We start from the raw sequence: 14,313 nt of genomic DNA, 5'->3' as shown, positions 1-14,313 counted from the left end.
AAGCTCATTCTTCCTACAAAGAGACTTGTTTTGGAAACTCACTGATGTTTTGCATCACACAGCCTTTTCCTTCAGTGACCTTAAATACCAAATTGTTCCTCATTTGGAATCGGCAGATGTTTTTAAATTTAGTTAGCGGGGCATACGGATTTCTGTAATGTGTAATTTGAAGATTACGACTGTTGAGAGAGTGCAGCCTGTTTGTTCTAATTGTTGGCTGCTGGGTACCCTTGTAGGGAAGCTGTTTGACCTCACGGGCGATTCGGCAGAGAAGTGAACAATTCATCTTCTTGTTTATTTATAAATCTGTTTGTGTTATTCTGTCATGTTCTGTAAATGCAGTAATTTCAGTTTGGGATACAAAACACATCTTGTCAGATATAAATGTACGACCTATTATGTATTTTTTTTTTTTTTCTTCTTCCAGGAGAGTATATCAAGAACTGGAGACCACGATACTTCCTTTTGAAAACGGACGGCTCCTTCATAGGATACAAAGAAAAGCCGCAAGATGCAGATTTGCCATACCCCTTGAACAACTTTTCAGTGGCAAGTAAGTAGACTTTTACTTCTTAAAGCTGGAAAAAAAATGTATTTATATGTACGTATTCATTCAAATGGGTCCTGGATCTTGTATGCTGTCCTGGAGATTTACCTTTGGTGACATTGTCGTTTGTTTTAGCAAGAACACTTGACCTTGGCCGATCCTTTGAGACCGTGTAGTTCTGATCTTTCACACTGCCAATATTTATTCACATGAAGTGCAGTCTTGCCCAAGAAAATGTCTTATGGTACTGCAACAAAGACTGTTTTACTGCGGGTTGACCTCTTGTGGAAGTTCTTACTGCTGCTATAAGATGGCGTGCAAAAAGCATTAACAGAGGTCAAATTCTGAGTTTGGCACCTTGGAGAACATATCCTGTTCTCCTAAGTATCTTTAACTCCATTCTCTTGTGTGACAAGCATACTTTGCTAACTTGTAAGGCCGGGTTTATACTTCACTTTTACTTTGCGGACGCTCCTGCTACGCAAGCGTTGTACTGTTTATACTTGCGCGTGTACTTTACATAAATCTGGAGGAATCCAGCAGGTGGCAGTGCGAGATATTATCACGGTGAGAACAGGTTCGGCTTCTCTGTGTTATGATTTGCCTGGAACACCCATTAAATTCCGATGACACCTTACCGCAATATCTCTGAAAAGGATGTTTAATGATTAAATCCGTCAATCCAGGGATGTGTCCATTCTAGCTAGCATTGGGCACGAGGCAGAAACAATCCCATCGCAAGGTGAACACAAGCACTCACCCACACCAGCGTCATTTTAGTGTCACCAAATCTGCATATCTTTGGAAGGAAACTGAAGCACACGGTGGAAACCCAGCAGGAAAACATGGAAACTCCAGGCAGGGAATACCAGCGATGTGACTCCCTGTGAGACAGCAGTGCTACCGCTCTGCCACCGTGTCACCTCCATGTGTGTAATTATTAACAGTAGTCATTATTTAAATGAAATTAACAATTTATCTGTAAAATGTAACATACACACTTCATTACATTTCATCATGAAAGTGATATCAAGTATAAATCTAAGGATTCTAAATGTGCAGAGAGTTGGAGTATCATACATTTAATGTGTTCTGTGTGGCGATCTATTGCTGGCGATCCGCTGCTGTCGGGACCGGAGGAAGCACTAGAAAAAAAAAGACGTCACAGAAGATGGTATGCGAGACTTTTAAAACGTATCGTGTCATTACGATCGGGAATATGTGACGCTTGAATATAAAAGCACCACGAATACATCTGTATGTCGGCATTCTGCTTCACCACATCGAACCATTCATCAAACATTGAAGTGCGCACACCGATCTCATAGGATCCACATAGCGGCTTTCTGTCACATGAAGACAGTAAACAGAGACTCTGACGTCACATTCCAACATTTAGCACACTGTGCCCCCCGACTTCTTGCTGGTACTGCAACTTGCGCACACGTCGCGTTAAGTTCTGAGGACCTGCTCAGAGGACATGTCAAATGAATGCTGGGAATGCGTGGCAGCCATGATGCATGCAGGTATGCGTTCTGAGCATGAAGTATAAATGAGCCCTAAGTGTTGCCATTTTACTGGTGGCTCATTAGGATGCTCAGTTCAAATCTTTTAGTAGTCATCGATAACCAAACCCTTACTGCTAATGTAGAGTCAAGCAGGGCATATGTACTCAATGGTCTCCCCGCTCACTTTAAGCCGCCGTCCCCTGATACGACTTCTAGTCAGAGGAGATGTCAGACTTGGCGACAGAGGGGATGTCGGATCATGCGACTTGAAATCACAAGGGATGTCAAATTAGAAGACTCCCTAGACAACTTTTCAGCGGTTTCACGTTTTTGCCATCTGACAGAGCAGGTGCTGTATGGAGGCTTTTCAAGTGTAGCCTTAAACTTGACTTCATTCTGTTGTTCTGTGTAAAACACGTGACATCAGACACATGAGCATCTCTTCTGTTTGCGAGGTGCACTACACCCGTGTTTTGCTGTTCCTCGTAGCTGAATTACATGCATTGCCCTTTCCGGGATAGTGCTCATTGGTTGTCCACTCTCTCATGCACACAAGTCAACCCCTCTGACTTGAGACAAAATCAGACAAGTTGCAGACTGGTTAACCCAACTCACTGGGGTTTTCAGATTAGGTTCGGTTAGGTAGACTTTTTTATTATCTCTGAGGGAAATTAGTTTGCAGCAGAAAAGTACAAAAGCATAAAGCATTGTTACACAGATCCAGTTAAAGATACAATGACTCACAACAAGTGTCATCTTATATAAACACACACTGAAGATTAGCACAAAGAAGAATAAGCACTCTTTAACAGTACACAAAGTCATCATTTAGCAGCATCCCTACAAGTGGCACAATTCTGAGTGCTTAAAGAGTTCTGAAATCAGTTGCCCTTTACACTTGGAAATCTAAAACTGTAGTTTGATGGCAACAGCTGAGATGTATTTATTAAAAGGAGGATGGCGTCTGTCTGACAGAATTGAGTCAGCCCTCTTTCTAACCTGTTTGTGATGGAGCTCAGTGGCAGAGGTCTGCTGTGAACCAGTAATTTTACTGCCAACTTTTACAATGTTGCAAAGATGGTTTATATTCTTAATGCTGAGGTTGCCAAATCAGCATATAAAAGCAAATGTAACTACTTCTTCCTCTTCGTCTTTTCCCACATCTGTGTTAAGCTGGTATGCATCATTAGCCTTCTCCCAAGAGCTCGCTCCCGCACCTCCTCACCATTTGTGCCCTTTCCTCCCTTGCTTTCTCTTCCCCTGGACTTCCATTCCCATCACTCTTTTACCCACATCTTCATTGTCTCTCCTCATCACAGGTCCATCCCACTTCTACTTACTTTCCTGTACTTTCTTAGACGTCTCTCCTACTTTTATCATACCTCTGATTGTCTCATTTCTCATTCTGTCCTTTTTTTTTTTTTGTAACTCCACACATCCATCTCAACGTTCTCATTTCTGCCACATCCAGCCTCTCTTTATTGGCCATGTCTCACTCAGCTTCTTGCATCATTGCTGGTTTTAAGAGCAAATGTAACAACAGATTCAATAATGGACTCCTAAAACAATGTCATTATGGCATTGTCCATGTTAAAAGAAAAGCAGCGTCTGCCCCTTCCTACAGATCTGTTGTGTCTGTAATCAAAGATCATCCCCAAATGTTTCCCCTCCATTACCATCTCTACTGTCCTCTCCTTTAATTAAAGCTGAGGCAGTGGAAGGAGCGGATCACCCAAGATCCACAACCATATCTTTTGTCTTAGAAATATTTAAAAAATAAATAATCACACTATCGTGGGGCGGCACGGTGGTGCAGTGGTAGCGCTGCTGCCTTGCAGTTAGGAGACCCGGGTTCACTTCCCAGGTCCTCCCTGCGTGGAGTTTGCATGTTCTCCCCTATGGGTTTCCTCCCACAGTTCAAAGACATGCAGGTTAGGTGTATTCGCGATCCTAAATTGGCCTTGGTGTGTGTGTTTGGTGTGTTTGTGTGTGTCCTGCAGTGGGTTGGCACCCTGCCCGGGATTGGTGCCTTCCTTGTGCCCTGTGTTGGCTGGGATTGGCTCCAGCAGACCCCCGTGACCCTGTGTTCGGATTCAGCGGGTTGGGAAATGGATGGATGGATGGATAATCACACTACTAGTCATAGAAGGGATGTTCAAAAAGTTCCCGCACTTTTATATTTTCGTTGGAAATTGTGAAAGCAAAAACATTTTTTGCTGATGGCATTAAAAGTGGGTACGGTGTTGGAAAAATGGCATCCTAAAGGAAGGTGAGTATGTAGAAAAGTGATGTCATTTGTTTTTGAAATTCTTAATAAATAGAGTTGAAAAAAGGGCGGAAACCTTTTGAACGTCCCTCGTACAAACTCATCGACAACAGGTCCGTGGCTATCCTCCTTATCTTGTAAAGACTCAAAATACTACAAGATTACCCGTGACGAGAGCGTGCCACGACGGCCTCGGACTCTCTTAAGATTGTGCAGTCGAAGTCTGCAACTGGAAAAGTCATGTCATGTGACAGGAACTTTAGTAACCAGTAAAACCGAAGGAGTCAATGGAGTTGCAGTCATGTCTGGCTACTCAGGAATTCTGGGTAAGTAAAATGCTTAACCAAACAGAATTGCTCAGTGCTCTGTCTGATGTAATGGCAGAATTTCCAAAGTGAAAGGCTGTACAGTATATCTCTTTAATGCCTTTGACTAAACAAGTCTGATATTTCTCAAAATCTTTTTTTATTTTTTTTATTTTTAAGAACATTCATAAATTTGTTTTATTGGGTATTCTACCATACTAAAAAGAGACAGGAAGAACAAATGAAGCCAGTATACAGAGTATTGAAAATGGTCATCCAGAATGACAAAGAAAATCCAAGCAGGAGACACAAACGTGAGCCTTCGACTTTGACCTGCAGTAGAGGAGCACATCACAAAGAAACAATGGAGAGCTTTTAGACTTGGAAGAAGCTGTGGGTTATTGTGCACATGACATTAAAAAATAAAAGCCTAATTTTGGTGGACACCATCGCAGTTTTCTGTGGTAGGTTTAAAATAAACTGTTGAATGGCTAGACAAAGTGAAGCCTCAGTGCAGCAGCTACAGTAGGCTTTTAAAGGTACCGCAGTAAAGCACCATTTTTATTGGTGTTTTAAATTGAAGAAATTAAGTTGGTTTGAAAGGTTCAGTTAAGTACAATGGAAAACTAAGTTATATTTCTTACCCAGAATTCAATTTAGATTAATGGTAAGTTCTAACCACAGTAACGGTAAATTAAATTCTAATAAACTATATTCTAACAAAGTTTTGTCTCTCTCCAAAAATGAGTTTTAATCTTTGTCCATTCACCATTGTTCTTCAGGAATAACTTCTCAAATGTTTCATGCGTTATGCTCATCATCTATGTTTGGGCGACAGAGAGCAAAATAATTGACAATGTCTGCTTTCTAGAGGGGGGCAACATGGTGGGACAGTGCTGCTGTCTCACAACAAGGAGAACAGGTGCCCCCTGAGTGAACTTTGCATGTTCCCCCACAGTCCAAACACATGCAGGTTAGGTGGATTGGCGAGGCTCAGTTGGCTTCTGGTGGTATGTGTTCACCTTGAGTTGGGCTAGCACCCTGCCCAGGGGTTGATTGTTCCTGCCTTGCTCCCAGTGCTTGCTGGGATAGTGTACAGCTTCCCCATACTCCTGCTCTGGATAAGAGGATTTGGGAATTGGTTAGATGGATGGATTCTTTCCTGGTGGTCGCAGCTGCATGTTGCTCAAGGGAAGGCCAGTGCTTTAACCCCGTTGGCTTTTTTCCTCATTGCAGCATTATTAAATTTAATTAGCTTGCCCAAGCTTGATACTGCATTTCTCCATGACTGGACTCTTCTTTCTTTGATAACAAGATCAGTCTATGTGAATGTGTCCAGTGTACATCACCTTGAAGTTCTCACTTGCCAGCTCTTAATTAAGGTTAGGTCAGGTTTGGGACCATGCACTGGTACAGTGCGTTGACAGACCCACCACACGACGAAACAGCTCAGGATCCTGGTTGGCAACCCCCCAGGTGGACACGCAGTCCAGTCCCACCCTCCGGAAATGACTCTTTATCTGCTGCAGCTAGGTGTTACGTGGGCGTCCCTTTGGCCTGGTCCAGCCACGCCTGGTCCCCAATAATGACCCGGATCACCCTCAGGGAATCTCGCGACATGGCCGTAATGTGGTAACTGGCGCTCCCTCACAATGCAAGTAATGTGCCTCATTTGGGACTCCATGAGCAACACAAAGTCAAACCAGTGGTACCCAAGGATTCTCTGAAGAGACACACCTGAAGGAGTCCAGTCTTCATCTGAGGTCACTGGATAGCAACCATATATCTTAATTAATCCTCTTAATTGAGGAAAGAGGTACACTGTAAGTCTGCTGCAACGGAATTCTTGGGAAAGCCAAAAGAGGATAACAAAATACAAGAGAGAAGGATCACATTGTGAAAGCTGCTCAACCACAACTAAGATAATCATTAACAGCCTCGGTCATTTATTGTTCATTCAGTCACCAAGAGCCAGAAATGTCTAAGTGGATAGTAACATGCAGTAATTCTATGAACTCCTTTTACTGGATAACATTTTGAGCTCATTGGTATCTTTCTTCTAAAGATTACAGTTCTCTCATTGTCTCTTTTTAATATAGTTTTGTTTTTCACAGAACATATGGACAGCTATATATCATGCCAGGATAACCATATTGGGTTTCTCAGCAAAGCAATACCACTTTCAACAACTACATCAGAATGGAATATTCCAAAGGCTAAGATTGGCCCTGTATCCATGGCCAAGCCCAAGACTTCAGAACAGATGGCTAGAAATAATAAATGGAAAAAATATATCTGAACCACATCTGTTGATATGAGGACTGAAATTACAGTACTTGCCTGCAGGGTTACAAGTAACATTTAGCAGTGGTCCAAACCAGCTTTTTGGACAATCCCACATTTAAAGTATTGAGATGTTGTATAACTAACTCTAGCAGAGTTCTGGCCTAAAACTAATTAGCTACACACCACATTCAGCAGTAGGCCGCGCACAAGCTTGTGCCTTGGCTCATTTGTTGACCTCAGCGGTTGCAAAGACTTTGTGTCTTTTATTCCAAAAGCTGTCCTTACACATCAGGAACCGTTGTTAGGCCCAGTGTGCCAGGAGTTCGTTAAGTGGCCCAGGGAGTTTCATTTCAGCTTTTCAGCCCATTTAACGAGTTGCCCTGAGATGCAGTGGTATTTTTGCATTAAAAGGTCCTGCAATAAATCAAAAAGCCCTGCTTTTGGTCCGGAACTACAGCACGTCTGATGTTCACCTGCTTCTGCATGAAAATAGAGCTTTCAATTGCATGTTTCTCATTAGTGTTTCTCTCGATTTTTAAAGCAGAAATAAAGTCGTTAGCAGTGCCTAGAAGAGAATTACTGTAAGCGGAGCTACTTAAAGGTGGGAGGTTCAACATTTTGTACTCTTTGGCGGGGGGATTGATTTCCAGGGACGATCAAAATGCAATACTTCCATGGTACCAGGATCATGATATAACATCATCTTTTAGATTTGGGATTTGTTAAGTGCTGCAATTCAGATTCTTCCCTTTCTTTGTTTGACTGAAAATTACTCTTGAAATAACATCCCAGTTACAGCCATTAAGATAATCCATTGGCTTACTTCATCCTTCTTAAATCTTATTTTAGAAAGTGTTTCAATAGTCTTTACAGACAGTTATGATCTATATTGTTTTCTTTCATTTTAAAAATGCTTTCCTTTTTAGTCATTCTGGTGTGTGTTCAGACCCCATTGTGTGTCTGTGTGTGTGTGTGTGTGTGTATATATATATATATATATATATATATATATATATATATATATATATATATATATATATATATATATATATATAATATAATATTAAAGAAAATCTTGAGACAAGACTTTTGCCAAGAGATTTTGTCAAGTCCCGCCCTCCTCTCAACCATTTTCAAATCTGCCCACGGTCCACTCAGCTCTCATTTGTGTGAATGCTTTTGTCAGACACAGTTTTTGCTCTCTCAGCTCTTATACATTTTTACGTTTTCCTCATTTTAAGTCGTCTATGAAAAGTCCTCAATTTCATCCTTTTAAAGAAGATTTCCTGGACAGTAATTTTAGCTATACAATCTATTCGTTTCCTTCATTGTAGTCCTTTTTTGCACAATAATTTTATACGTTCTGCATGACATGTCAACAACTAAGCGAAGAAGAAAGGGCGGCACATCGAAAAGAGGCCCAAAAGCACTGGAGAGAAAATAATTCAAAAAATAACAATAATAATCTAAGTGCAAATTCGGAAAATAAGGAAAGTAATAATCAGCCTGAACCAAGTGGAGTTGAAAACCAAGCGGGTCCAAGTGGGGTTGGATATAAAAGACAAAGAGTAGATGACAAAGTAGAACGTCGTAAAGAGGTCCAAAAACGTTGGCGCAATACACATGCAGAGCAGGTTAGAGATTATGAAAGTACTAAAATTCGAAAGTCTCAAAAAACTGATATTAAAGATCACATTAGCACTAACAAACAAATTATTACTTGGTGAAATAATGGAACAGCGAAAAGAGATCAAATATATGGACATAGGTGATATGACAGAAGTATGTAGATATTATTCGGCTTTAAAGTTTAAGTTGGAGACTTGTAGATCGTCTAATTTGTGTTGCCATCAGTGATAAGTAGTGTTTCTTCCCAATGAAGAGGTGTATCCATCCGCGAGAATTAAAAGGTTTGTTGTTTGGTAAAAGTGAAATACACAAACACTACAGGCAAAATATCCGAGTCTACAATAATCTGTTCGCGTAAGTATCATTCAGTGCTCAAAACGTAGATTTACACAATTCAGGACCATTCGCTATGAGAATCTGTGGTCCTGGTTTATATTTATGATCATGGAGAAGCAATGCAACATAGAATCGAAAGAGTTAAACGATTGGACATATTATAAATTCTATAGGCAATAATAGATACTTTTGGATGTATGGATTTGTATCGCACTTTACACAAAATTCATCTGCAAAATATGGACAAAGAAGTTTTCCTGGATTTCTATATGAATCTGAAAGATCCTGGTCGTATTTATAATAAACTAATGTGATGAACTGTCGGCGATAATAGTTTCGAAAGGTGGAATTATTGAAGACAGAATTGATATTCGTGTTTATCCAAAAGCAAAGCATGATTCGTCATTTCTGTCTAGTAATTTGACTCATTCCGATCCTCTACTCTTTCCTTTGCTTTTCCCTGATAAAACAGGTGAAACAGGATGGTCGTATAATATGAAACACATGAATTCTGATAAACGAATAACACCCACACAATATTTCAGGTCAAAATTAGCAATAAGTAACAATGTATTGTACATCCGCTTCCTCATACGCGAGCAGCATATCTGCGAAGTGGCTAGCACGTAAGCGAGCAGGGGGCAGAGCCCCCTAGTATAATGTATATAATTTATTTATTTATCTATTTATTTACATATTTATTTATTTAAAGCGCTTCTGTAAAAAGCCGAATTTCCATCTGGTTACAAATACATTTCTATCTATTGCAAATAGGAGACCAAAACTACTTTAAAGTGCTGGGGCACCACCTTGGTGACCTCGTGTAACTGAAATTAGAAGGTAATGAAAACACGCAGCAGGTTGAGCTAGGAAGTTGGTGAGTATTACTTGTGGTTTTGCTGTGCTTTTTGCTACTTTGAATCACTGAATTTGTGGCCATTTTGCTCTAGTTTTGGATTGCCTTTGCTGGCAACTCCTTTTTGCCGTGTGTGCTTTTCAGAGCTTCATGTACTTGTAGCACATCTTTGTGATAATAAATCTTTTATAAATGTGACCTTTTTATGTCTTATCTGGCAAGGGTTTTTGACTGGGTTCCTCCCTCTAGTGGGCATTGTTGGAAGTGCTTTTGGGTTTCCCAGTCATAACACCATCTACAGGAGGGCACTTGGAGCATTGAGGTTCAAAGGCATTGCTGCAGGTCTTGGCACCGGTGGTGGTATTCAGTAATGTTTTAAAGATGATTTAAAGTTGACATATTCGATGTTGATTAAAAATTGCTGTAAATCACAATGTTGTATCGGCATCAAAGTCTAAAATTATAACTGCCTCATCATAACTGAAGTAAATGCCTAAAAGTTACTAATGCCGTCCTCTGTTGTTCTCTTTCTAAACATTCTGAGCAGAGACTCGGCATGCATTAAAAATCGAATTTCATTTCATTTCATTGTAGCGTCATTATTACATTTAACTGACAATAGGCAGGTGTCAACTAGCATGGGTTTTTTCAAAAATATAAGGTTTTGGTAAAAAATGTAGTGTCATGAGTTCATGTCAGAGTTGTTGTCACGTTTATGCAGTGCAGTGTTTGACAAACATGGAGCAGACTGCCACTGTCCTTGTCTGGCAGCCCGATGTACACTTTGTTGGTAATGTTGTAATATCCATCAATCCAGCCACCCTATTTTCTAAATGTTCTTATAATATAACATCATAAAATAATTGGTAATAGCGAGTGAAACAGCCGAGCTTCCTTTCGCAGATATTTCTGGGAAATTGATGCTAACCTTTTGTTTCATGTACGATTTTGAAACTGCGAAACTCAGTTAAAAGGGGTGTTTTGGAGTTTTAAACGTTTTTTCAGGGAGTTGAAAGGAAGCACAAAAGCTCCTTGAAAGTTTGGTAAAACCGTAAATCCCCTTTTGGACTGGTGTATTTCTCAGCTAAGGGTCCAGATGAGTATAAACTGGGAAAAACTGTCTTTTGTAAATTCAAGACATCTAAACACAGCCCACAATGACGGAAAATGACGTCCTCGTAGAGCCAGGATATACGTGATGCTATGCAATGCGGATGCTGCTGCTACGCAAGCAGTGCACTGACTATACTTGCGTGAGACATCATCAACAACATCCAGTGTCGCTGTGTTGTGACTTGAGGGAAGAAAGATGTTGAAGATAAAAATTCTTGTCATTCTGATGCTGTTGCGAAGGTGCAAAAAAAGACATGAAAATGGTATGTGAGGTCTTTTAAATTTCTCGTGTCATTATGATGGGGGATATTGCTGATTGATGATTTGCTTCACCACATCGAACGATTCATCAGACATCGCAGCACACACGTTGATCCTGTTGGAGTTGCAGTGCGGCTTGCCGTCACACTGTGTAATCTTGCAAAAGGCCGAATCCCCACTTCTTTTCTTGGACATTTTCCGCTTTGCATGGACATATCTGTCTCGAATTTACTTCCATTTTGTCTTTCACATTTCCACATCCACTTTCAAAGAGCTGCCGATTTGATGCCAGCTGTTCTGATAGGCACGTTTGTCACTGTGGAGATGTTGATAGTTAACAACGATGCTGACATCAGGTACCAAAACTTGAACAGACACGCCACCCACATTTTTACTGGTGCTGCAACTCGCTCATACGTTGTGTTGGTTTCTGTCGACATGCTCAGAGGATGCATCAAAAGAGCTCTGAGAATGCGTGGCAGCCATGATGTGTGCGTGTAAGCGTTCTGAGTGTCTAGTATATCTTGGCTCTTCTCAGAAGCTGTAGTCTAGAGAGACAATAAAATTCTTATCCAAATTAGTTGACAACAAAACACGCTCGGGTCTTATATCTCACGTTGGCCGTTACAAAACTTTGTGCACACTGAAACAATGTCCTCCCATCAGCCTCGGCACACTCCTGCACCCCATGGGAATTGGAGCCTGCATGTCGGCACTGTTTTTTGGTTTGCACCTTCCATCACATACAGCAAATTTATTAAATTGGACCTCCGGAAAAACACAAGCAAAATTTGTTAAAAATGAGTTCAGCCATTTTTATGTGATTGGCAAACAGGCAGACAGACAACTTATGATTTTATTTACTGTATATAGATATAAACGTGGACAAAGCATTTGGTATTAGGGTTTCTGCAGCTATGGCAACAGTAATGGTTGCCTTTGATGCTCATATATATAAATAAATAAAAATTGTTCACAGATTTCTCCCATAGTTACAAAAAGCATCTGAAGGATTTAAGAGGCAATGCAAAATACATTTTTAAAAATTATGTAACATTCAAATGAATAAAGGAATTGTGGTACATTTCTCAGTGATGATAAAGCACAAAGAAACTTACTACACTACGGCCATTTGTTAGGTGTGCTTTATTCCAGCTGTCGGCAGCCCAAGGTGGGCTTTGCATAAGGCAAGTGACGGGCACTCTTCACAGAATACCTGCTAGTCTTTTTTTACTTTTAATGATGTCGACTCTGAATAAGCAGATCTTGGCTAGTATGGTAGTTCTGTTAGGACTTTCGGACTTGCCTGAGCAGTCTGCATGTTCTTCCAGTGTTGATGTCATATTTCTATCCAAAGAGTCTTTAAATCGATCCAGTCGCTGTTGCTGCACACCTCTTGTTGATGCTGCCCTTCTTGCCTCGCCTTTCTACAATTCCTAGTCCTGTAAATTAAAAAAATAAATAAATAAATAAACTGCTGGAAAAGAATTCTTAAAAAAAAAAAATATATATATATCTACCCACTCATTTTTGCCAATATATTGCTTCAAACGAAAAGAAGAATGCGAAACATAAAAGGCCAGATCGGTGAGGAGTAGGTTTTTGTTTTCGTTTTGGTTGCATTGTGCAGTAAATTTAAAATCTATTTTAAAATGGTTTCCGTTGTTTTTCTGGCATTGCTTGTGCACAAATCGGCACACGTTAATTGTAATCAATTGTAATCTTGTATAAAATGCTCTACAAGGGATGTTACTACTGCGTATCTGTCTCTCTCTCTCGCTCTATATATATATATATATATATATATATATATATATATATATATATATATATAATTATACACAATCCAATGTCTGCCTGCCTGCCTGTACTTCTCGGATTTAGATTTTTTTTTCTAGAATTTGCTTGAACATTCCGGTTGATTTTGCGACTTTCTCATTGCGCTATGTATCATTGTTCGCTTGCGGTACCGATTTATTTGTGTGAATCTGAGAGACATGCAGCGGACTGAGGGGAGCGATGTGGGGCCCTCCTTACTCACGTGCCAGCCTCGGGGTGTGTCTTACATCCACTTAGCTAGCGAATGAGAGAACTACTTAACGGATTTCGATCTGGCTTTTTTTCTAGAATTTGCTTGAACATTCCGGTTGATTTTGCGACTCCACTCATTGCACTAAGAATCATAGTTCGCTTGCAGGAGTGATATATTCGCACTAAACTGAGACAGAGGCTGTGGGCCGAGGGGAGGGGAAGCGTGACGTCATGAGTGGGGAGCCCGTTCGAGTCGGCCTACCTCTGTGTTTTGGAGCGTAACTTGCCTCCAATTAGCCAGCGATACCTGTTTGTTTATTGACTTTTAAAGTTTGTCCCGTTTCACTACTACGCGGGCGGAGCTGTGGGGGACGGCTAGGAAGCTACACAAGCCTGGATTGTTTTGTGCCCCTCAACTGATTGGAAGTTGTGCCACTTCATGTCGTATTTTAGTATCCTAGTGTGAAAAGCCCATGGTGTCTTCACTGTCCTGGAGACCACCCACTTGACAAAACTAACCCTTGAAAAGCTTTGGCACCTCTCGCCACCTGCTTGGGACGTTATGGTCTGCTGGCAAAAACAGACAAGAGAGGGGACTGAAAATGCCGGCTCCAACTTTTAACCCTACACACTGCTCAGATTAGAGAGCTACCCACACCATGAAGAAGTTACGCTCAATAATGTAAAGTGTGAACAGCATTTTGCTCAAAGTTTCTGACCGAGACACTTTTGGTTCGATTGTTGCTTTACTTTTAATTGGGCGTCTTCTTCCAAAATGTAAAGGAATGTGTGTGACGACAACCTCTAAATTTATCTTCTGTCTGTAGTTACTCTTTGTTTCCATCCCACACAGACTCCAAGTTGCATACTGCTGCTGCTGCGCTCTTTCCTACGATTTGATCAGAGGAGTGAAGCACAAGGCATTCTGTTTGACGGAGGATTCTGCCGGAGTCTTTCTTGCAGAGGCCTCAAGGTCGTAGTGCTGTTTCTTTAGAGGTCAGCATGTCATGCCTTTCTTTTTGGCACTCGGCAGGCCAACTAAACGCCTACTGCTTACACTGAAGTAAAACTCAAAAGTATCAATGAAAATACGTGCACTTTTCACATACTGACCAGGAGTGCATGAAGCAGTTCATAAAAGTGAGTTTCTTGTTTTGCTTGAGGGCAACAAAGAT

At 40.7% G+C, this 14,313-nt stretch overlaps 1 protein-coding gene across 1 annotated transcript in view; it reads left to right on the top strand.

Moving 5' to 3' along the window:
• akt3a (v-akt murine thymoma viral oncogene homolog 3a) overlaps positions 1–14,313 on the top strand; it is a 448,680-nt gene that overhangs the window by 321,100 nt on the left and 113,267 nt on the right. Inside the window, exon 3 of the mRNA XM_028820998.2 lies at positions 428–553. Within this exon, the coding sequence (XP_028676831.2) occupies positions 428–553 (126 nt within the window). The remainder of the gene's footprint in view (positions 1–427; positions 554–14,313) is intronic.

This window comes from Erpetoichthys calabaricus, chromosome 15 (genome assembly GCF_900747795.2).
Source record: "Erpetoichthys calabaricus chromosome 15, fErpCal1.3, whole genome shotgun sequence".
Taxonomy (NCBI): Eukaryota; Metazoa; Chordata; class Cladistia; order Polypteriformes; family Polypteridae; genus Erpetoichthys; species Erpetoichthys calabaricus.
This window is presented reverse-complemented; position numbering and strand designations above follow the sequence as displayed.